At 43.1% G+C, this 22,806-nt stretch overlaps 1 protein-coding gene across 1 annotated transcript in view; it reads left to right on the top strand.

Annotated features, from left to right (window-relative positions):
- The first annotated feature begins 780 nt into the window (after positions 1–780).
- The window catches only part of LOC133026670 (protein disulfide-isomerase TMX3-like), a 31,141-nt gene continuing 9,115 nt past the window's right edge, over positions 781–22,806 (top strand). The window contains exons 1-14 of the mRNA XM_061093590.1: positions 781–844; positions 1,158–1,215; positions 2,809–2,848; positions 3,446–3,569; positions 3,914–3,959; positions 6,236–6,316; positions 6,767–6,866; positions 7,097–7,174; positions 7,344–7,410; positions 12,038–12,136; positions 15,585–15,642; positions 15,863–15,916; positions 18,823–18,879; positions 22,140–22,269. Coding sequence (XP_060949573.1) covers positions 811–844; positions 1,158–1,215; positions 2,809–2,848; positions 3,446–3,569; positions 3,914–3,959; positions 6,236–6,316; positions 6,767–6,866; positions 7,097–7,174; positions 7,344–7,410; positions 12,038–12,136; positions 15,585–15,642; positions 15,863–15,916; positions 18,823–18,879; positions 22,140–22,269 — 1,026 coding nt within the window. The 5' untranslated portion in view covers positions 781–810. The remainder of the gene's footprint in view (positions 845–1,157; positions 1,216–2,808; positions 2,849–3,445; positions 3,570–3,913; positions 3,960–6,235; positions 6,317–6,766; positions 6,867–7,096; positions 7,175–7,343; positions 7,411–12,037; positions 12,137–15,584; positions 15,643–15,862; positions 15,917–18,822; positions 18,880–22,139; positions 22,270–22,806) is intronic.

A 22,806-nucleotide genomic window follows, 5' to 3' on the forward strand; every position in this document is an offset into this window, starting at 1 on the left:
AGAAAATAAAGAACTTTATCACAATATTCTAATTTTCTGAGACAGTCCTGTATGTTACAGATAAAAGCTGTGGTGAGGTCAGTGACACACATTCACAGTAAAAACACCAAATAAAAAAACAAACACTTATTTTATTTGAAATTATCAAAGTTAACTTAATTGTCAATTCTGCCATATGTGCAGGACATCGACATGTTGAAATGCTGCTTTTATCTGATCCCCGCTTAAACATACAAGTAGACAGAACTTACAAGTACACAACATATTAAGTACTCAAAGCATAGTACACAGTGCAATCATAAGGCATAGGAGGAGAGTAAAGGATTTGAATCCAAAAATACTTTCTCAAATTACTGAATGGAAAGTAATGTAATGTAGTAAATGGCAGTTGTTATAGTATGATAGAAGTATTTACAGTAAAACAAAAGTGAAAGTACTACAAACATGTGCTTGTTTGCATTGAAAAAAATCGCTAACAGTTCTTCTCATTTACCAATTAAATGGATGAAACAAACAAATAAACATATTCATATTTCCCCCCAGTTTACATCAATAAACAAATAAAAATAAAATAAGCTACATAAACAAAATAAATCTAGTATTAATCCCAATCCATCACCACTTGACGTAAATCACTTTGCTGCGTGTGTTTTAAAGGAATAAACCTAGTTCCTCTTATGGATTTAAAAAATGAAATAAAAACTCGTGCAGCTGCGGTGTGGGCGCTGGAGGCTGTGTGACCCCCCCCCCTTCCTCTCTTTGCGCATGCGCAGCCCCAGCACTTCCTGCTCTGTGTTTGCAGACGGAGCGATGGCAGCTGGGAGACTTTCTCTGGCGTGTGGAGGTACGTTCACTTTCCCTCTCTTCTCTCCTCCTCCATCTTTATCTTCCGAGGGTTGTTGTTGTTCATTCCGTCCATTAATGGCGGCTGCTGGTGGACAGTAGTGCGGAGGGAGGGAGGGAGGGAGGAGGGTCCAGCGGCCACAGGCTCCGTCAGATACCCGGGGACCGAGCCGCTGTTACCCGGTGATGCTCCCCGGTCATGGGGCTTCAGGCTCCGGGGGAGGAAACATCAAAATGTCCGGTCCACATCCCGGAACTCACGGTGTCTGTCCCTCTCTTCCTGTTTCCGTGTCTCTGTCCTCTTCACGTCACAGTCGCTGCGGCCCTGCTCTTCTCTGCGGTGCTGGCGTTCGTGGAGGATCTGGATGATACGTAAGTGACGTAGTCTTCAATGGAGCTGCTCCAGTTTATTGTTAAGCTCCCTGCAGAATGATGATGATGATGATTTAAATCCAGCTGTTTTTACTACGGGAAAGAGACACATGTGGTTTATAAATGGAAAAATACCATGTGATGAAATGACAGGATGTGATATCATGGCTCTTTGGAAGCAAAGGACCAAGAAGCAACTTAAATTCTATAAAGAATACGACCCTTTATTTATCAGAAGAGATTAAGGTTGAGACATGAACCTTCCTGATCCATCATGGTGGATCATCATCATCATCATCATCATGGTGAATCATCATCATCATGGTGGCAGCTGATCCTGGACTATGATTACAACAAGACACTAACACATCTACTGTACATACTCCACCATTACTGACAATACCTCCTCAATGCATCTGTCTTTGCTCCCTTCATCTCTATCGGACATTTACTTCTGTACAAATACTTTAAACATCGACACACTTTTCCGTTATGCTACAAACTGCTTCTTATTAATCAATCAACTGTAAATACTGTTATTTTGTGTATGTTTTCAGTTACACATGGCGTATGGGTCCGCCCTCTACATTGTTTTATTCCCCTGTTAATCGTTGTCGTTGGTAGTTTTTCCTCCCTCTTGTTGAGGGTTAAGAACAGAGGATGTTGCACTTTGTTAAAGGGACAGTTCACCCCAGAAAGTGGGTGGGTGAAGTGTTTGAGTCAACACAACACTCAGTCAGTAAAATGCCTTCATCCTGCTCCTGTGGTGTCATCCTAATGTCCACAAACCCCGACATTACATGATATATTCAATGGCAATATGGAGGCGTTTTATGTTTTTATTTCTATGCCTTTGAGATTAATTTAGTGCAGTGACATGTACATTGGGCCTGACAGAACTCTAATGTAATAGCAGCACAAAGAAGCCAAACATGTACATTTTCTGACTTGTACTGCAGTATTTGAGTAAATGTACGACTGTAAAAAGAAGGAGCGGGTAGTTTGGATTTCAGCTCAGGTTTCCTAAAGCACTGTGGCCTTTAATAAGATATCTGTGGTGGAGAGTCTCCGAAGGTTACGTCTCTTGTGTATATTTGTGTTTGTGGGAACTTCTGATTTGATCTGATGAATCACTAATGAGCTGAACCTATTTTTATCATCAAATAATCATTTTAGTTCTTTAAGTTCCTGAACCTTACGACTCCAGAATGATCTCTGTCCAGTTGGAAGTTTCTCTGAGCTTCTGGAAAAAAAGGTCTTTGAGAATCTAAACTCTTTTTTTAAAGAGTTTAAAAGTTAGTTTTGTTAGATGTCATAAAGCATGATTCAGGGAGATTCACCATGGACTCAGAACAAATGGAATTGACACTGTTTTCTGTATTTCCTGACATTTTATTGACAAAACAATTAATTGATTCAATAACGAGCAGAATCAGCGATAATCGTGTTTTACAGGCACAAAGCGGAAACAGTAATTGCGACATAATTATTTTTTGAAGTAGCAGGCATCTGCATAAATCACACGATTAACTTTGTCTAGTAAAAGATCAAAACTGCCATTTAATCCTATTTTTTTCTTCTTCTTTTGAACAGATTTAAAGAGACGAGAGTGAACGACATCTGGCTGGTCGATGTAAGTCGGGGACATACACGCACACACACACACAGACACACACACACACCCTCAAACTCACAGACGGGGGGAAAAAACCTCCCGTCTGGGTCTATTCAGCTGTGCTTTACTTCATGCCCAGTGCACCACTGTCCACATCATCCCTTGCGGAAGTGGCAGCAGTCGGGCTGGGCTGTGGGAAGGCGGGGGCGGCGGAGGGTGTGCAGACTGTGCTCTGTGTTTGTGATTAGTGGATGAGAAGTCATGCGTGCCGGGCAAAGCCAGGGGGCTCGGGCGGGTTTATAACAGTGTGATGTCTGGGCCCTTATTTGCAAATCTAAGGCTGAATCCACTATGAGAGGAATTCAGAATCAAATCCTGCACTGAGCAGGTTTTGCTTTATATCGCCACTTATGAGTAACTTCACAACTTCAGATGGTTAAAGCTCATTTCAATATTTTAAACATTCCTCTTGGTAACACTGATGAGGCATGGGGAATATGAAAGTGGTAATTTTCCATTCTCATCAGCAAACTCTGCAGCTGTTTAGTAGGATTGTGTGATTTTAAAGTCTTGTACACGATCTAAAGAGTTTTTTCTTCTCCTGCTCTGTTCCAGTTCTATGCTCCGTGGTGTGGTTACTGTAAAAAGCTAGAGCCAGTATGGAACGACGTGGGAATGGAGCTGAAAAGCTCTGGGTCGCCGGTGCACGTGGGAAAGATGGATGCCACTGCATACTCTGGTTAGTAAACAATAAGGAAGTTTAATGTCTGTTATGATGATCTCTATGTAAAGGCCTAGTGCTGGTACAAATGTAAGAATCATTCATTGATTGACCTTAGTTATATTCCACTGTGCATTTAAAGAAATAGTTCAATGTTTAACCAAATCTAAGTAGTTACTCACTCCAGCTTAATATTTTCTTCAGTGACATGAGAATCTATCAATTGGAAAGAAACATTTCAAAAACGTTTAAAATATTCTGAACCCTCTAGGAAGTATCATGAGGATAATGTAAAACCTTTTGAAGAGGGAAATGTTTCTCACTTTTCCTTCGAGCTGATATGTTTCTTGTCTGCGTTGCAGGGATGGCGTCGGAGTTCGGCGTCCGTGGTTACCCCACGATAAAGCTGTAAGTGTCACCTTTTTAAAGTTTGGTACAAATGATTTCTCGGTCTACTTTGTTTGAAGTGGAATTTTTGCAAACTCATAAAAATAACAAAGTTAAACGGTAACTAGTTTGAATGTTTTTTTATGCGTTTTTTACGTATTTTTCACGCTATGTTTCAGACATTTTTCCCCTTTGATAATTTCTGCTGATGAACTTATCTCTGTAAAGTTAATTATAACACTAATGATAAAACATTCGATTTATATGGTGCTTTTAAGAAAGCTCAAAGACACTGTACCTAGGAGAGCTATTAACAAGACATCTAAAATACACATCACATCCTACTCATCAAATCGCACAATAAAAGCCGTTCTGACTTATGAGTCACTATCGAGGTTGTACGTTTTTATTTAAGCTTTGTAATACATCACATTATATTGTAACGTGTTTTACTGCAGCTCTTACTCTGCCCCCTCAAGTGTCTTTATTTAACTCTGTATTGTGTTATTACGGAGATCCTTCTCCCCTCGGCTGCATTGTTTCCCTCGAGCTTCGACCTGTTTAGATGCTCCTCAGTGACTTGATTCACGAGGGATTAAGGTGTTGTTGCGTTTTCCTGAAGTCATACCTGAGTGACTAAGTGTGTTTGCACCACTTTAATTTGATAAACTCTGTCACTCTCAGATGCTGTAATTGATGCATGCCTGTGGTGATAAACTGTTTAAAATACCATTCTCCTGATGTTCAGGTTTGACTTTTCACAGTCGTGTCTCACCTTCATTTATCTTGTGATTTACGGATCATCAGTTGAAGTCTGTGTGATTTCTTTCTCCAACTGTGAACTCTCTCAGTTAATCCTCCTCCTGTAACTTATTACAAATTGTTTCTTGAGGGGCGAGTGACGTTGCTTCTTGTGAAATGAATGAATTTCGGTGGATGCCAGCTGCTCGGCAGCGAAGCTCATGTTGACTTGAGACAAATGATAATTTCACTCGACACATACAGAGTTTGCTTCATATCTCTGAAGCACAATCATTTGTCTTCACGCTGCCATAATGGGCTCCCCCCCCCGTTTGGTTTCATCACGTTCATTTGGGATCACGGCAGGGTTCATAACATTAAACCAAGCGAGTGATGAAACATCCATCGGAGAGAGCGAGACCTCCCCCGGTGAGAGAGGGGGACTTGATTTAGAGTTCTGTTTCCCCCTGAGTTCATAAAACCCTGTGGGCTGATGCAACCTTAGAAACCTTAATGCATTCTGCTTGTTGTAGAGGAGCTTGACTGCGGCACTTTCCTCAGCTGGATCTCATTTAGAGAAAGTCGTTAGTCTTTCTGTTTTTGTTTTTATTCATTTGAGCTGTAACTATTTCAATGAAGTTGAAAACAACCTTTTCTTTATGGATTTGCTGTTTCACCAGAACCTCTTGTAACAGACATCTTGTCATAGCTGTGCTCACATGTCAAGAAAGACTAGTTCTGTCTTTGGCAGACTTGTCCGCAACTAGTGATTATTCAAATTATTGATTCATCTGTCAATTACATTTATCTACAAATGTTTAAAATGTCTCTAACATGAAGAGCCAACTGATAAAGGCATAAGGCGCAAGTTTTCATATTGGCAGAACAGAAACGCCAGCAGCAATATGTCTGAAAGGCCAACTGACGTATTGATCGATCTCTGCTAACAAGCTACGTGTCATATTTTTGATATTCAGTTTACAATGATAAATCCCGAGGCCACTTAAATACACTTGAAGAAATCTCAATTTCTTCTGCAGCATGCAGATCCTATTAATCCTTAGACCTGCCTGATGCCTTTCAGGCTGGTGTTGGTGTGGGGAACATTTTCTTAGCGTGCCAAAGGCTTCTTAATACCGACTGAACACGGTTTGAATGCCACAGCCTGTGAGACCACATCTGCAGAGCACCGTTGGGATGTGGTGGAACCGGAAATTCACTGCATGAATGTGCAGCTGACAAATGAGCGAGAGTCTCTGAGGAACGAGTCCAGCACCTCGTTAAATCCAAGCTACGAATAATTCAGGTTGTTCTGGTGGAAGTGGGATCCTACCCAGAGTCAGGAACTAGGAAAGTGGCCACTTGGTGGTATATAAATCAGTAAATGTTTGTCTTTGAGAAGCAGGAAGCTTCAAGTGTTTGCCTGATTAAACGATTAATCAAACGATGAACCCGTCGTCAATCTGCAGGATATGGTTGCAGAGAAAAGTAAATGGTACCGAATGATTTTAGAGTGAAATCATCAGCCTCTCTCTCTTGTTTTCTTCCTGTCTCAGGTTAAAGGGCGATCTCGCCTACAACTACAAGGGACCAAGGACAAAAGACGACATTGTGGAGTTTGCGAACAGGGTGTCGGGGTAAGTCACACTTCAGTTCAGCCTCCACTTCAAACAGAAAGGACAGGACACGAGCCAAATTAGTGGAACTTCCCCCATTTCCCAGGAAGACGTCTCTTTGAGACACGTCCAAGTGAGCTGTATTGACGCCGGCCATATTTGTTTCTTAGCTCAGTGGATTTCTGCCTCTGATGCTCCAGTTTAAGCCACTGTATCAACTGAGCCCAACAGATTTCCCCCTCCTTGAGGGAAATCAAGCTCGATCCGTGACAAAGGGGTTGTTCAAAAGCTTGGCTCTGATTTGAGTCCAGGGATGCAAGGTTGTGAAATCCCCACTGGGGGGCGCCAGCAGCACACAAATGGACTTCACACACTATTTATGATGTTGCTGTACAACTTGTGTGCTGTCTTTACTTTTAATTTGAAAAGTGATTTAAGATAAACTAACCTTTGTGGATTTAATTCCTCCAGGCCAGCCGTCCGACCACTTCCCAGCAAGCAGATGTTTGAACACATGATGAAGCGACATGATGTGCTCTTCCTGTACGTCGGGGGGGAGTCCCCCCTCAAAGTGAGCAGCATTTACACCACGCACACACATTTCATTATGGCTCTTTTATCCTAAGCACCCGCACGTCTTCAGAGCACCCTCACTTTTAAAACTGTGTATTGATTGAGTGATAAAAGCACTGCTCTTGTAACGTATTTAAAAATCGCAGTGACTCGGCTTTTACAACTGTTGCAACACTGATTTATTGGAAGTCGTTGTGTAACTGCTGAACGACCTGTTTGCCCTTGCAGGAGAAGTACAACGATGTCGCCTCTGAGCTCATTGTCTACACTTACTTCTTCTCCGCCTCAGAGGAAGTCTTGCCAGAGGTAAAACTGCCTCCTCTTTGAAAATATGTTGGAATTATTTGTGGAGAGTTGCATGTTTTTGTCATCATTTGTAATCTGTTGTATTAAATCATATCATAAACATGAAAACACATTCAAACTGTGACACTGATTCATGGTTTTAAAAGTTTTTTTTAATTTCTTTCACCAGTCGGTAACTTTGCCAGAACTTCCTACTGTTGTGGTCTTTAAGGACGGAGCCCACTTCACCTATGATGGTGAGTATTGTGCCGAGATGTTCCAATAACATTTTCCAGATACAGATTCTGATACCTGGACGTGGTGTCAGGGCTGATGCAGTGTTTTATACCACCAGCCCTGTATGGAAGTGATGATTGCTGCCATTGCGTCACACTAGTGTTGTAATCTGCCACCCTATGTGCGACCCCCTCCTTCTACTTGTGTGACTTTTTATTGTGAGATGCTGACAAAGATTAAATGTCAGCAATCACTTATTCTTGTTATTCCCTGCTCTAATAAAAACTGCCTTCCAGTGGCATTATAGAGAAACTGCTGGGAAAAGAAAATTGCAGTTTTATCTGGGTATCACACCATTGCATAGATTTGCGTACCTGCCACAGCATTTTCAGAAGTATTTGTTTCTGATGCTCGTGTTGAAACATCTAGAATTTTGTGTACTGCTATTTTCTAGGTGTTTTTCTCCAATTATTCTGGCATAAAAGTTAGTTTCTGTGGCCAGCAGGGTGCAATACCATCCACTGTTTCCTCCGTCTCTTCTCTTCTCCTGTAACTGGAGCTGTGTTACTTCAGTGTTCCCAGCCCCGCCGCTCGTCTTTCATCTTCCTCACCACACTGAGTTGTGGTGTGCCTGGCCCATCATAAAGCACACAGGGCTCTGCCCACTATTGTGTGTGCGGTGAGTCCAGGGATGTTGTGGTGGTTAGTCTTTGGGCGGACTCACATAGCAACCCAGGGTGGATGGACTGGCCAAGCGTGGGCGTGATAGACCACAGTTAAGTCCAGAGAAACCAGAGTAGAGCCGGAGCTGTTTATAGAGGCAGACAAAGCCAAGAAATGAATCCCTGAAGCAGCCGTCAAGCATTATCCAAAAAATCATTCTTGACATATGAGGTTTAGAGGAGCAACTTCTCCTCTGTTGTCCAATTCAAAGCTCTTCACCGCAACAACGTGAGTTCACCACATTCTCCCATGAGGTCTTGTATGCTGCTGTCGCTGTGGGCCTGAGACGGGAGGCGGAAGCGGAAGTCAAGAGCGTCGAGGCACAGTGCCAACACAAAGGGCCCCCAGTAATGGCTGTTGTGTAGGTTGGGAGCACGTTGTAGAACCTGGAGAACAAAATAAATCTCCCCCGCCGCCTCCCAGTTCACCTCTGTCTGGTCCACCTCGCCATTACGGAAGGCGGGCTTCCTGCACCAGAACTGCAGCAGGCGAGGCTCGCCACAGTAGACTTTAATGACAAAAACTCCACTCTCTGCAGAGTCCTCCAGGACCCTGATACGGAGGATGTGGTAAATGTCTTGCATTGCCATGGTGACAGCGTATTAAGCTTGTCAAGGACTGAGAAGGGGAGCAGCGCGGCGAAATGACACGGCTGTGCCCTTCCTCACACGCTGGATTCCTCCTTTCCCTCCTTTCAAGCCCCTAGAAATTGGAGAAGCAAAGCACTTATGTGGAATTGTAGGCAAAAATAATCAGACTGGAGCTCATTAAGCTCTTACCTCCAATGATGGGATAAGAAATGTTTCCACTCTGCGCCAGAGAAAGTAGTTTGACTTCCTTTTACACCATCTGTGGTCTGCAGCCTCTGGCTTTAGTCCAGCTGTGCTGTGCCTCGTTTGTCAGATGACTGGTCTCAGTGAAAATCAGCTGTCTGGATGTTGGATTAGGAAATAAGTAAAGCTTAGGCACCTTATGTGGTATTTTTCATTACACTCCCTTTGCATGATGTTCTATCTTAGAAACCCTTTATCAAATGTTCGTTGCCTGAACGCATTTGCATCTGTGCTCAATGACGCAGTATTATGACACACTGATGTTTTATACTTCATATACATATAACAAACATATTGTTTTTATCTACCAGCGTCTGATGCTGGCAGTTCCCAGATTATAAGCAACTTTTATCACCTACCTTTTACTACCTACAGATAATCAGATGATCAAAATACTACATATTTCCTGTATTTTACGGAATATTTGTTTATATATTCAGCATTTATTTATTGCTCCTCATGTTCAGATGTGTCTTGTTGTGTTTGTCAAAGACTTCCTGCCACCGATCAAAGCCCCACTGTCCAAATCCGGCCTCTCACTTTGTGTAAAATGATATTTGACATATTGTTGTTCAGCTTTGATTGGTTTAGTGCACATCACAAACACAGGCATTCCTTCTGAAGAGCGCTGTTAAAATATGGTACAGAGCACAGACTCATACATATTTAATTCTCAAATCCTCAGTTTCATATTGCTACACAGGTTTGCACTGTTATTGTGCTTCAAGAGCCAAGATCTTTTTGATCACTGTGTGTGCAGCGAATGCTACGGAGCCACGTGTTTGTGCTGCAAGAAAAGCAGGAAAATAATTAGGGTGAAAGTCAGAGTACACAATATGCTTCTTGCAAATGCTCCACTCGCCAGCAGAGTTGCCTTCAAACATGTTTCCGGGTGTTATTACACAGAAGTTAAAAGAGACCCTCATAAGGTGGTTGTGTTTCTGTGGTTCCTGGTTTGGCCTTGACTCTCCTTGTATGGAAACACATGGCAGGCAGCTGTGAGGCACAACTTTTTTGCATGGGTGAATTGGAAGCCGTTAACTGACGGGCCAATGAACAGGCCACGTTTGTGATGACAAAATGGGATCACACTTTAAGAAGGTGATGACACAGAGGTGACATTTAGTGACGGCACACTCCGTGTTCACGGTTCTCTGAATCGTCAAAGACGACGAGGTCAGCGTGACACAAGGGGATGAAAAACAGGAACTAGTCACAAGTGTTAGTTAGTCTTTACTTGGATGTTATGACAAACATTCAACCTGATGCTGACTCTGCTGCCGATGAAACCTACAAACAAGCTTTCAATGTACTTGTACACATCCTGTACCTTGGCCATAAGTCAGTTAGCCAGCTGGCTGTGTTTGTTTTGGTCACATGTGATGGATTATTCTTGTTTGTTGTTGCGTTGAATAAACCTTTCATACGGGTCAGGTCGACTTTTATTGGCAGTGGCAAATATCCTAACCTCTTTCTTCGATGCAGTAATTGAAGGGACAGGAGATCGTGTCTCATTTTCTGGGCTTTCCATTTCTATTTAATACATCGATCTATCTGTGGAGACTTGCAATGTTTGAGTTAACTTTGATGAAGGCGCCCCCGTCCCTCTCTTTCTCTCTACGTTTCTCCCTCTTTTTGTTTCTTCTCCGTTTCTCACTGTCTCTGAGGTCTCCTGTGCCATTAACCTTCATCTGTGAAACGTGTCGGAGCTGCCTCCTCCCTACCGCTCAAAACTCCTGACACTGGATCATCCGCACTCCGCCCACTGTCTGTTTGTTCTCCCTCCCTCCTCCTCCTGCCCCTCGTCTTTCTCCCTCGCCTCCTGCTGCGTGAACTCGGGCCTGACAGGCTCCTGTTGGGCTGCGTGGAGTTTGCGAGCCCGGCGCCCGGGAAGAGAGCAGCTCTAATTTGTTTCAAGGTGAAGCCGGATCAGTCGGTTGCAGAGGTTCATCAGGCTGTAGCATCCCAGTATGGGGCCTTCAGCTCTCTCTCGCCTGCTCGGGGGAAGCGTGTCGGGGCAGCTGCACGCTGTCTATAAAGCAAGAACATCTGTGGAAAGAACGCTCTGGAATGTCTAGCAGATTTACTGAGTCAGCAGCCTTAACAACTCCACTGCTCTGCCTCACTCAGCAGCAGCCGCAGCCTAGAGAAATAGATTGCATTGCATTAAGGTCATTTTGATTTTAATACTACTATAAGCTTACGACCTTGGGGTTTTAAAAGAGTGTTCCAGGTTGTCATGTTTGGTGTAATGCTCTCGGCTCCTCCTGGTCCCTGCAGCCTAAGAACCATGTAAAAGTCATCAGTGTTCTTGTAATTACTGTAATAGTAGCAGAAAGGTCGTGATAACTTATTAACACGTCATAATGAGGTCTCGGCTACATTTGACATCAATTATGATCATCCTGTAGCCTCTCTCAGCCGGAGAGGCACGGAGTTGTTTAAGCAGCTTCTCCACACCCTGTTTATCTCCCCCCAGGGACCGACTCCGGTTCCCGTTTGCATTCTGCCTCCAGATGTTAGGGGAGCAACAACATGTGGTTCACATTCAGGAAACAATCCGTTATTTCACTTTATTTCTTATTTATTTCTTGCACGTTTTGTGTTTGTTTTTTTCTCTTCCTAATGCATCTGTTGAATTATGCATTTGGCAAATCTGTAAAAATCTGCCAAAAATGTGCCCTGAGAGTGAATGTATGTACTCGCGGAGAGTAATTTACAAACCATAATGCACCTTTTTGTAGACGGGTTTATGTAGTACCAGAAAAGACAGCATCTACTGTGTATGGAAATTACTTTATTTCGTTTTTTAACATTCTTGACAACCACCTACTTGATAAATAACCTCCCTGGCTGCTTACCTGAGAAGCAGCCTCCTGTTAAAATAAGCTGACCTCTGTTTGTGGATGCTCAGCTTGTGTCCCACTCTTTATTCCCCGGAGAACATACAGGTGCTAACCGCTGTGATAGTTTTACAGTCTATCAATACACTGCTGTGCGTTGCTTTTAATACAGACGGGCTGTGTGCTGAATGTCGATTGGCATTGGTTTTGTGCTCATCCTGAAAGAGTCCTTCTCTCCCGTGTTGCAGAGTACGAGGACGGTAGTTTGTCATCGTGGGTGAACAAGGAGCGCTTCCAAGGGTACCTGCAGATCGATGGCTTCACGCTCTATGAGCTCGGAGAAACAGGTGGCGTATGCATCATATTTGTCAACCATGATATGTTCTTTTCTGCCGAACTTGCATTTTCCTTTTTTGGGTTATTTCTTTGGGTTTTTCACTTACAGTGTTCATTTTGATTGCTTCATCCAGCCCATTCCCATCTTTTTTCTTTCATAATGCATTCCCTAATATTTACCCTCCCAGTCCCAAATATCCGGTCTACCTCATTGTCACTTCATAATAACGACCAAACATTTTACCGTATGGGTCTCTTCGCTGAGCACTTCCCCTCATAACACCTCCAACAACTCTACATTCCTAACTAACACTTCCTCTGTTTCCTACTGAGCAGTATCACCACGGTATTTACCTCAAGGTCTTTTACTGTAGAGAAGCTTTAGTATTGTACGTCCATCAAATGAGTAAATGTAAATGTGCATTGGGGCTTTGATAGAAAAGCCTTTTCATTCCCCTGTAGATGGGCCGTGTTACTCTACTGGCTCAGATGTACGTGCACTTTTCCTCCCACAGGAAATTTAAGCTCGGGACTGAAATACAAACTGTCTCTTAAACAGCAGTAAATTGATGCAGTGTGCACAGAAAGCTGGTCTTTCTAATGCTGGCTCCAGTGTTTTACCTCTTTATGAGCAGTTTAGTGAGATCAGTGGTGCTCGACGGTTGGATATTGGTTACATTCGTTGCTGCTTACATTCAGTTTTAACCCATTTATGCCAAATTCACTGCAAAGTGTGGGTAGTTGTGAATATAAAATAGTCAGTAAAGCATCTTAATTGAGTCTGACTGATTAAAGACGACAGAGTCTGAGGCTTCGGTCTGTCGAAATGACTTGGTAGAGTTTCGATCAAAGTGACTTTGTGCAAACAGTGTAAGACTCGTCTCTACGGGCTTTTCAATCAAGTATCAGATTTTGTTCACTCTGGGATTTTAATGCTGTAAAAGCCCCGTCACACACATTTGAAGTCTTTCTACCCATGTTAAAGTATGTGGAGATAAATAGTGAAGGATTTGCAATTGAAAGAACGGATAAAAGTTTTGCTTACTTTCTTTTCTGCAGGGACAGAGAATTGATAGTGTCTCTGATAGTCACAGTATGAACAACCTCTTGCTCAAGACACATAAATAAATAGTCATCCAACAAATTCAGCTGGCTAACACAGTATATGAAGAGAAAATAAGACCGGTGTATGAAAATTATTGAGAAGAATTCAGTAAATATATTATGTGCAGGTTGTTTGATGGATGATAATGAGGATAAAGGAGAAAAAGTAATGGAAAAGGTAAATAAAAGCATTTTCAGAAGCAAACCCATAAGATTATGTCAGTGATGAGTTAGTTAATAGTCATGTAAATGTCAAAGCATGTATGATGGTCTTTCTGAAACTCAAACATGAATAAAATTCCTTAAATGATAGAAGAAGCAGGATTACAATATGTTCCTGTCAGTTATATCCAAATTGAAGTTGGAATCAAAGAAGTGTGGAATTAAATCTATATCCTTAACATTGTCGGGCCAATGATGAGAATCACACGCTGATTTGGATTTAACTGACGGAAATGAGCAGACTTCCACGCTTTAATGACAGTTAGACTTTCCTTTATGGCAGACAGCTGATGGGGCTTTAAGACTTTACACAGGAAATATCTGCGTCATTAACATAGAATGGAAGTCGTTTTATTCCTATAACCTATTTGCTAAGCGTAAAAAACAATTGGTCCCAAAAACTGAGCCCTGAGGCACATCAATACAAAAACATTGGCAGTTATAAGTAGAAGTTGAACCACTTTATGACGGATAAACCAACCCGGTCTCGAAATGTACTGAGGTTGTAACAAAGGCGGCAGACAGGTCTAATCACATGAGGTCTTTATTGCTCTAGCTCTTTTAAAATTCTATGTCTGGGCCAGTTTTTTTAAATCATCAGGGACACCAGCAGAGGATAGTGACAGTTTAATTACAGTGAGAAACCAGGGGGCGATGGCATCTAATACGCTGGGGATGAATTTAGGAGGTTTAATATCTGCAGATGATCGTTTGAGGTGAGACATAATGTCTATAAATGTGTTTTGGGAGAGTTATGATTGGGACAAGGGGCATAAGGCCAAGAAGTGGAACCTTGATCTTTGATATAATCTCCTTTACTTTCTAAATTAAAAAGTTTAAAATCTTAGTCAATAGAGGATCCACACTGATTAAATATGACAGGGTTTATAAGACGATCAATAGAATAAAAAATGCCTGAGGTGCTGTGACTTTTAGACTTCAGAGGAAAAGGAATAATACATGGTTCTTGCATTTTTAACCTCAGTCATTGTCGGAGGTCGTCAAGTCCTTGTGTCTCTCCTCCTGTGCTCTACTCTCCCTGCATCCTTGTAAATTGTATTACATCTCTTCACGAAAGCTAATAGCTCCTTCTTTAAGCTTTTACCAGAAGAAGTTGAGCTTCAAGGCTTACGGGCATAAAGCTCTGGAGCACTCAGTGATTCAGAAAAGTGTCTTGAGGTTAAACCAAGCAGCAAGATCTTCAGTCTGATCCTGGTCCAAGACCGGGAGTGAGTCCTGAACATCTTCTTTTTTTAAATGAGTTTTGTTGGGCATGTTTATGCATTAATTTGACAGCAGTAGTGGAGACAGGAAATGCCGGGAGAGGAGTGGAGCAAAGATGGAAATGAAAATCCATTTCAGTAGTTTATTGGTATTTATAACATCATTTTTACAATCGCGAAAAGATCAGAATTGGCCAAGTAAATTTAATACTCTGACAATCAGAATGTTGCTCCTATTACGGCTTCTAACTGATCTCAGTGAAAAAATGTAGCAAGTAAACTATAAATAAACATTTTTTACTTCATTCCCATTAACCACAAAGGTATGAAACCATGTTGAGGTACATATTGCCCTTTATCGAAGTTCTAATCCTTTCAAGGATTAACAGCATCTTCCTTTTCCACTCTTGCCCTTTAAATGTTTGTAAAATATTATCCCTTCATGATGCCAAGCTGTCGTCTGTCTTCACCTAACATTAACCTTTCTATATAACCACCATGAGTGACCACCAGGGGGCAGACTGGCACTCCCAGCCAAGCAACAAGGGGTTTCTTGCCTCCAATCATGCAAGTCTGAACAACAGACCTTTTAAGTTGTGCAAGTTTTTTTGTTTTTATCTAAGTGGCCCTATTTGTCATGTCGTGGGTTTGGGCTTTGTGTGGCACCGAAATAGCTCCTCTACCAGAAAGTGACCACTTGTTCCTGTTCAGCCAAGTTGAAAAGCCGAAGCGAGTTCACCGTTTGAGTGATGAAAGAATAAAGAGCCCTCTGTGCCTCCTCCTTTCTCCCCCCTCTTCCGTGGAGAGGTGATGCGTCTCCTCTGGATTCTCTTATCTGCCTCCCATTGTCTCCTCACCCTCTTTTTGTGCGTGTGATTTGTGATTTGTAATCCCTGTCTGCTCACCCCAGGCAAATTGGTGGCGATCGCGGTCATCGACGAGAAGGACCCCACAGAGGAGAGTGGCAGGTACAAAGAGCAGTGAAATTAAAAGGCCTGGCTCCTTGTAGATTACTCCCATACACTCCCACACCCGCCACAATAGTTGTACTCAAGTGCACGGCTTTCAGATAAAGATAAGACGCGCCGTCATTGTTTGGATCTTCCACACAAATTGCAGCCCCCCCGGCTAAAAAAAGGTTTGACTCCGACTCATGTGGTATTTCACTGTCTTCTCATTTGCTTTCAGATTAAAGAGCTTGATTCAGAGGGTGGCGAAGGAGTACAGAGAGCATTTTAACAGGTAAGCCATGGATACGTGATGAGGTCAAAGATGAATATCCAATTTATACATTTATTCTGGGATGGTGCACTCGCTGGGGAGCACTGCCTGTCTGTTCTCAGGCAGGTTTCATGCCTTTGTCAGGGCACGTCTGTTTTTGTTGAGGTTCAGTTGAAAGGTAATTATGCAGAATGTCAGCTTCCAAATATAGGTGTTCTTTTCAGCTGTCAGTCAAAAAGTCAGCGCGGCTTGTATTAATGCATAATTTCCTGTTTTCTCGCGCTTCAGCAGTGCAATAACAATCGGAGATGAGATGTTTATGTTCTGTAGCGTCTTGTTCGACCTGCTCTCTTGCGGGAGAGGACCTGATTTGACAAGGCGCCAAGTGGAAATGCATTTAGATTATTTTCGTAACTATGGCGCTGCTATTTTCTCTACCGGCTGACATTTAAGGGACAAAGAGATGATGTGAGTGGTCCGGATGATTTAGTAAACACAGTCCTTCAGCGGGAGAATCCAGAGTAAAGCAAACATGCGCTCTGCTGTAGTGGCTTGAATTCAAAATCACATCCCAGGATGCTGCTCTGAAGGTGAGCCACATCCCTGATCTCCCCCGGGAGTCCAACACACAACAAGAGGCTTTCCCCCCCCCCATAAGCATTAATACAAAAGAATGTGTCACATTCTCCTCATTGCATTGAGCTTCAATTCCTCGCTGTTCCCCGTCATTGACCATTTTGGTTCATCTGATACATTTCTGTCTCTCAAACTGCGATGATCAAAGCGTTTTCTTCCTCTGCAGGCGATCCCATTAGGACTGATTGAATCACACAGATCCCTATCATCAATTAGGCCACTCTCAGTCACACTACACCCGTCCTGTTTTCCTTTCTTCCTTTTTTTTTTTTGGGAAGACGTTTGAGTTTGAGATCCCTGCTGAGATCAGAGCCGCCTGCAGTTTTCTGACACACCTAAACGGTACTTCAAATTACAAGTCCCCGACTCGGCTGTCGCCCCCGGTGGTGGGCGGAGGCAGCACAGTCGAAAACAGATTATAGGTGGTGACTGACATTTGAATGAGCCGACGCCGTTTGATGCAGTAATAAATGTCGTGGTATTTAGCTCACCCACGATTTGTAGCGTTTTTGACAAAGAGGTGAATGCAAATCGTGTGTGTGCTTGTGTGTGTATGTGAGACTTTGTCAGTTGGTGGGTGTGAACTTGGCTGAAATTCTGAACTAGTCATTACTGTCTTGATGTTGATGCAACAAACGTGTGAACACACAGACGGTTGGTACAAGACTGGACATGAATCTTTATCGGGGAATATTCCCCTCAGCTGCGTCATCACAAACCGAGACCTTTGACTCACCCATGAATAATTCTTGACTCAAAGCAGCGAGTACAGGAGCAGCATATTGTAAATCTGCAGAAATGAATAGTTTTATAACAGCAATGGATCAAATGACTGTAGACGTTTTCAGACATGAACCCTGGAAAATGTCTGCACAAATGTGTCAAGACTTTCTCAGAGATAACACAAACAGTTCAGGGAGATGACATGTTTTTGTTAACAGACACCAGTTCCCACCCTCCTCAACAAAAGCCTTGTCTTTCCAAGTTGTTATCGTCTTTGGCATCTTCTACGTGTGTGGCACAAATTTTTCATAATATCCCCTCATCTCTACAGAGGTTCAGCTTATTGCTTTGATCATATGGCCCCAAACTAATTTTGATCATTGTTTAATCCGCTCAGCAACACATGACAAAGTTAGAAAACAGCTGCAGAACATAGAGAAGCAGGAGGACCAGATATTTCTCCTTTTCTGTTGTTGGATCAAAATAGAGCTGAGTAAAGAGTTAATATAAACTTATAGGGGTTAATGTCGGGTTAAATGAATTGGGCACTTACTCATTTCCAAGGGGAACATTTTAATGCATCGACAAAATCGCCTCTTGTTGCAAACTCTGCGAGCAACTGACAGAAAAATGTGGTTCACATTCTTTCCGTCAGTTTCTACTGTTGTTGTCCAACTGAGCCGAGCAGCCAAGGAAGTGGGAGGATTGATTTACGGGGGAGTTATGGAATGGGCAAAGTATTAATAATAAAGTAAAATGGAATTTTTGGTTTGCCTCAGTCTCATATCCCCCTCCATCACTTTTGGCATGTTGATAATTTTCCAACTAATTCTGATCCATAACTCACAGCGGCGCCATCTTCACAGCGAAAGTTACAAGCTGACTTTTTGATGAACTTTATTCCCAGGCTGCGCCTCTGTTGTCTGCATTCATAAAGCACTCCTCTAGTCTATCGCTGACAAAATTTATATCTCATGACAGCGAATTATTACAGATTTATAATATAGTTCAGACTCGTCATTGAAATAATCACCGGCTCTGCTCTTTAGCACCCAGGGGACAGATGCTGCTATGATTCAACATGATATGTTCTGTATGTAGAGGCCCCTGTAATCAGTTATTCAGAGGAAGTCACTGACTTCCATGAACTTGTGTAACCCCCTCCTCCTCTTCACTCTTTCCCACAGTGCACTCCTCTCAGACACAGTGAAGTACAATGAGATATATATAAATTGAATTCCTCCTCCTGCCTTATCGTTTAGATAAATCACCTGAGTCTTTTCCTGTGCTGGAAAAAGATGAGGAGAAGCCGGAGAGACGCCTGTGACGGAGCTTTGGGGGATAGACAGAAGTGATCCCAGGCTTTCCCACGGCGAGCACACAAGATTTCCATTCAGCGCGGTTTCATATTTGTGTCCTATTGTGCAGAGTTTTTTTTGTGTCCCAGTTTGTTCTAGGTTATGCAGTCCTCAGAGACGGGGACAGGGGGGATGCTCATTTTACTGTGTGTTGTTTTTTTGATGCACCGTTTCTCTTTCTCATGCCACTGATTTGTTTCGCACCTCCAGAGACTTCCAGTTTGGCCACATGGACGGGAATGACTACATTAACAGCCTCATTATGGGGTAAGTGTCTCACATCCAGCCACTCCTCATGTCATACTCCTGCCTCACGCTACCTTCTGTCTGCACTGACTTGTAACGCCTGCCTCCACCATTAAAGGTGCTCTCTTGTTGAGAAGTCAATTACCCGGGCCGACTGTCATTTCTCTTTCAGTGCTCTTGGCATCGCAAGCACAGACACACTCATTTAATGGAAAAAAAACAACACAAACATCTTGCAAATCTGCTCGTGTGAGGGGAGGGATAGAGAGGAATAAAGGGGGAGTTTGCAGATTAGACTGTAGTGTGCATGGATCTACAGCGGTTGTGTGTTTTTTAATAGCTTTCCAAAGAGCAGCACTAATGATTCAGCAAGACTCCGCTGCAGAGGCTGACTGTTGGGGTGTCTTACTCGGAGGGGCCCTGCTCCCGACATCCCACACTTCTTAATTAGACAGAACCCCGCTAGTGTTCCAGGCCAGCAGGGCTGTGGCAGTTGGCATGTCTGCTTTGTGTCTGCCGACGCACAATGTGTAATTATGTGTCTTTTGTATAATGTTGTGTTTGTGTTGGTGTGACAATCTGGGAGGGTAATAGACCGCCGCAGGATGTTATTTTAATTTGAGCATGTTATTGTTTGCATGAGGGAGATTATAGCAGACATGGCCTCCTAAGTTCGGGTGTAATTCAAAGCGAGTGAGAACAGTGGAAGTCGTATTGGAAAACTGCATCGGACGGACTGACTCCTGGTGCTCGGCTGAAACGAGACAGGCGGTGTTTACATGTAAGGTTGAAAGGGATGATTAGCCTTCCTAATTTTCTATGAGTACATACAATATGTATCTCGCCCGGTTTTACAGGACTGAATTTGGCCGCTGTAGCACAGGATTAATTGCCCTCCTTTGAGGAATGAAATCCTGGCCTGTCAATGTCCACTAATCCTTTCCCTTAGGACGACCATGGAAATAAATCTGATGGCTTGTTATCCCTCTTTCTGTCATCACAGCGATTACTGTGTTCTGGCAGCGGTCTGTCTGGCGTAAGGCTGCCCCTGCTTACACCAGAGGCACATAGACACACACGCACAAACACACACACACACAAACGCACACAAACAACACGAGCACCACTCTTAAGTCCAAGGCTGCCTCCTGTTTAAACGTAGGATTAGAGCTAACCCCTCATAGAGAATCCATTGTGCGCTGTGAGAAAGTAAAAGTAATGTGAGGTGACTGGAAAGTTTGTGTGCGGAGGAAGACCTGAGTCACGGGAGGTGAACGACCACAAACATTAATTCCAAAACAAGCTCATTTCATTTATTCACTGGCTTTCGTGGAAGCTCTAATAATTGTATTGTGGAAATCATTTTCACTACACAACAAATGCCAATTCCAAAGTCTATTGTTTTTCAGTTTGTTGTGTTTTATGAAAAAAGAACCAGGGTCTTTCAATAGAGTTTCAACTGATGCCTTCAAAATGGGTTTCCTGGAAAACACTTTGGTTGTCATTATTACAGTTAACAGTTTTTAATTAAGTCCTCTTGCAGTAATTAAAGTGTAGAAAAAGCTTCAGGTAACAGAAAGTCAAACAAAAGCGACGGAAAAATAAATAATGGACTGCTGATAATGAGCTGGGGTCCGGCTAATGAATAAAAAGTAACAACGACAACTAAGAAAACTGCAGGGGAAACAGTGTTTGTACCACAAAAATATTTTTTTTACCTGATTTGGTTTAGAAAACTTTTCAAATACTACAAACAGGTTTCAATAGCTTACTATAACATATAAAGCATACATTTCTATTAGATTTTCTAATTCTGTTCAGGCCTATAATTTTAACTTACCTGTTATACTTGGAAAGGTTAACATGCTCTAATTTACAAACTTGCAAAGCTTAGGTGTCTTGATCGCCCCCCTGGTGGCTTGCTGCAGTATAGGCCATTAACCCCACCTCCTTCATGTCAGTGACATTAGTTTTTTGATATTCCTTAAGATGTGGTTTTAAGGAGTGACTTGATGTTATTAAACAGGGTCAAACATCATGAATGACAGCTGAGACTGCTGATGAACCATACTTTGGCTCCACCTCCTAATCGCTACTGACCCTAATGTGCAAAATGGCGTCGTTCCTATCCAGGGGTTTTTCTTGGCTTAATTTCTGGGTAGTGTGAGGAAGTGGATACGCATGGTCCAATCTTTATATACAGTCTATGATCCAGGCACATTCGTGTCTGTATGGCAGCTGTTTCCATCTAGGTTATAAAACGTGAGCCTTCTGCCAGCTGCAACTCTACAGAGTTCTGTGTATGACCCTTCATTACGGCCGGCAAAACCACAGCAGTCTCCACTCACAGAGGTGAACAGGCTAATCCATATTTACTTCAAATGGATGCCATCTGGTCGGAGTAGGCTGAATGTCAGATGGACGCAGGCATTCATAAAGTGTCTATATGCATGTGTGTTTATACACTGTACATTATTGCAACTCTCAGCTGGGCCGAGCAGCGAGGTGCAGTGTGGTTGCTCTCCTGGTCTCAGCTGGGTGGCGGATCGGGACGGTGATGGATACGTGTGCGTGCGTGTGCAATTTGTTGCCGAGCTGAGTAGCACGGCGGGGGTGTGAGGGCGCAGCGCGGTGATGGAGTGTCTGTGTGCCCGTGTGTGTATCAAAGCACGGGGATACTTTATCTAAGCCACGCTCCGGTGTTGTGCGCGACAGGTGAAAGAGGGATTGCTTGTTTATATGACCTTGTTTGTTATCTCGCTGAGGCTTGTCATTCCTCGGCTGATTTGTGGAAATTAGCGCGCTGCAGAGAGCTCACTGGATCACCGGGCCTCGGTGGGTGTGTTCTGTAGGTGTCTCAGCATGGATGCAGAATAGCTTTTTCCTCCGGACTTCTTGCGTATTCACTTGTCAGCTGTAATTTGTAAAGGTCTCTTTAACCGTGACCGGCACAGACCCATAAAGCCCTTGAGTTGCACACTGTTTGCATAAAAGATAGAAGAAACGCCACTCTGAAGCAGGCCAGGCTGATTCGCCTTCTCCTTTCTCCTCCTGGAAAAAAAACAACAGAAATCCTCCCTTTGAAAGAATGCCCATGGGAAAAGTTAGGTTGCTCCGAGCACAAAGGGTTTGTTTATCTCGTTGTTGTATCCTCTGTGTAACAATTTGTTCTTTAAGAAACTGCTATTTGTTAGCATCTAATGACGCACTTTGATAATGTGCAAGGTGAAGGGGGTTAAAAAGATTTAAAGCTCTGTTTCCTGTTGTTGTTCTTTTCCCAGCGAGGTGACGGTGCCCTCCGTTATAATCCTCAACACATCCAACGAGCAGTACTTCCTGCCCAGTGAGCCGATTGAGACCATGGAGCAGCTGGTCCAGTTCATCAGCAGCGTCCTGAACGGCTCTGCACAGGTCGAAATCCTCTCCTCTTACCTCCTCCCTGCTTTCTGTGCACACATTCAGCCCCCCCCCCATCCCCTGGTGTTGTTCCATTGTAATCGCACCAGCGGTTTCCATTAATCAAGCATGTTGCATTACATTTTAAATCCCCTGTTGAAGATGTTTTCACCACATGAGGTATTTTTTCAATCTCCCTTTACATAGATTTCATATTACTGTCCCCTCCGAACAGATTATCTGCAATAATTCTGTCCTCTAAATCAAACACTGAGATTACTACATGACTCGGTATTATAGTGAGTGTAGACTAATCTGGAAAAGGGATGCCTTGGCTGTTCCGGGCACTGCACTACACTGCACCAGATGTATGAACCCATAAGCCAAACAGCCAGAGGTCCTGTCCTTGTTTTCCAGGAAAGGTCCGGGCTATTTTTCGCTCGGCAAAACAAACCTCCCACCGAATAAACAACCACCGAAACCACAGTGTTCCTGCACTTCCACTCCGGGCCAAAGTCTGGACAGTCTCACCTTCTTCACATCATGCTGCTC

Source organism: Limanda limanda, chromosome 20 (genome assembly GCF_963576545.1).
Source record: "Limanda limanda chromosome 20, fLimLim1.1, whole genome shotgun sequence".
Classification (NCBI taxonomy): Eukaryota; Metazoa; Chordata; class Actinopteri; order Pleuronectiformes; family Pleuronectidae; genus Limanda; species Limanda limanda.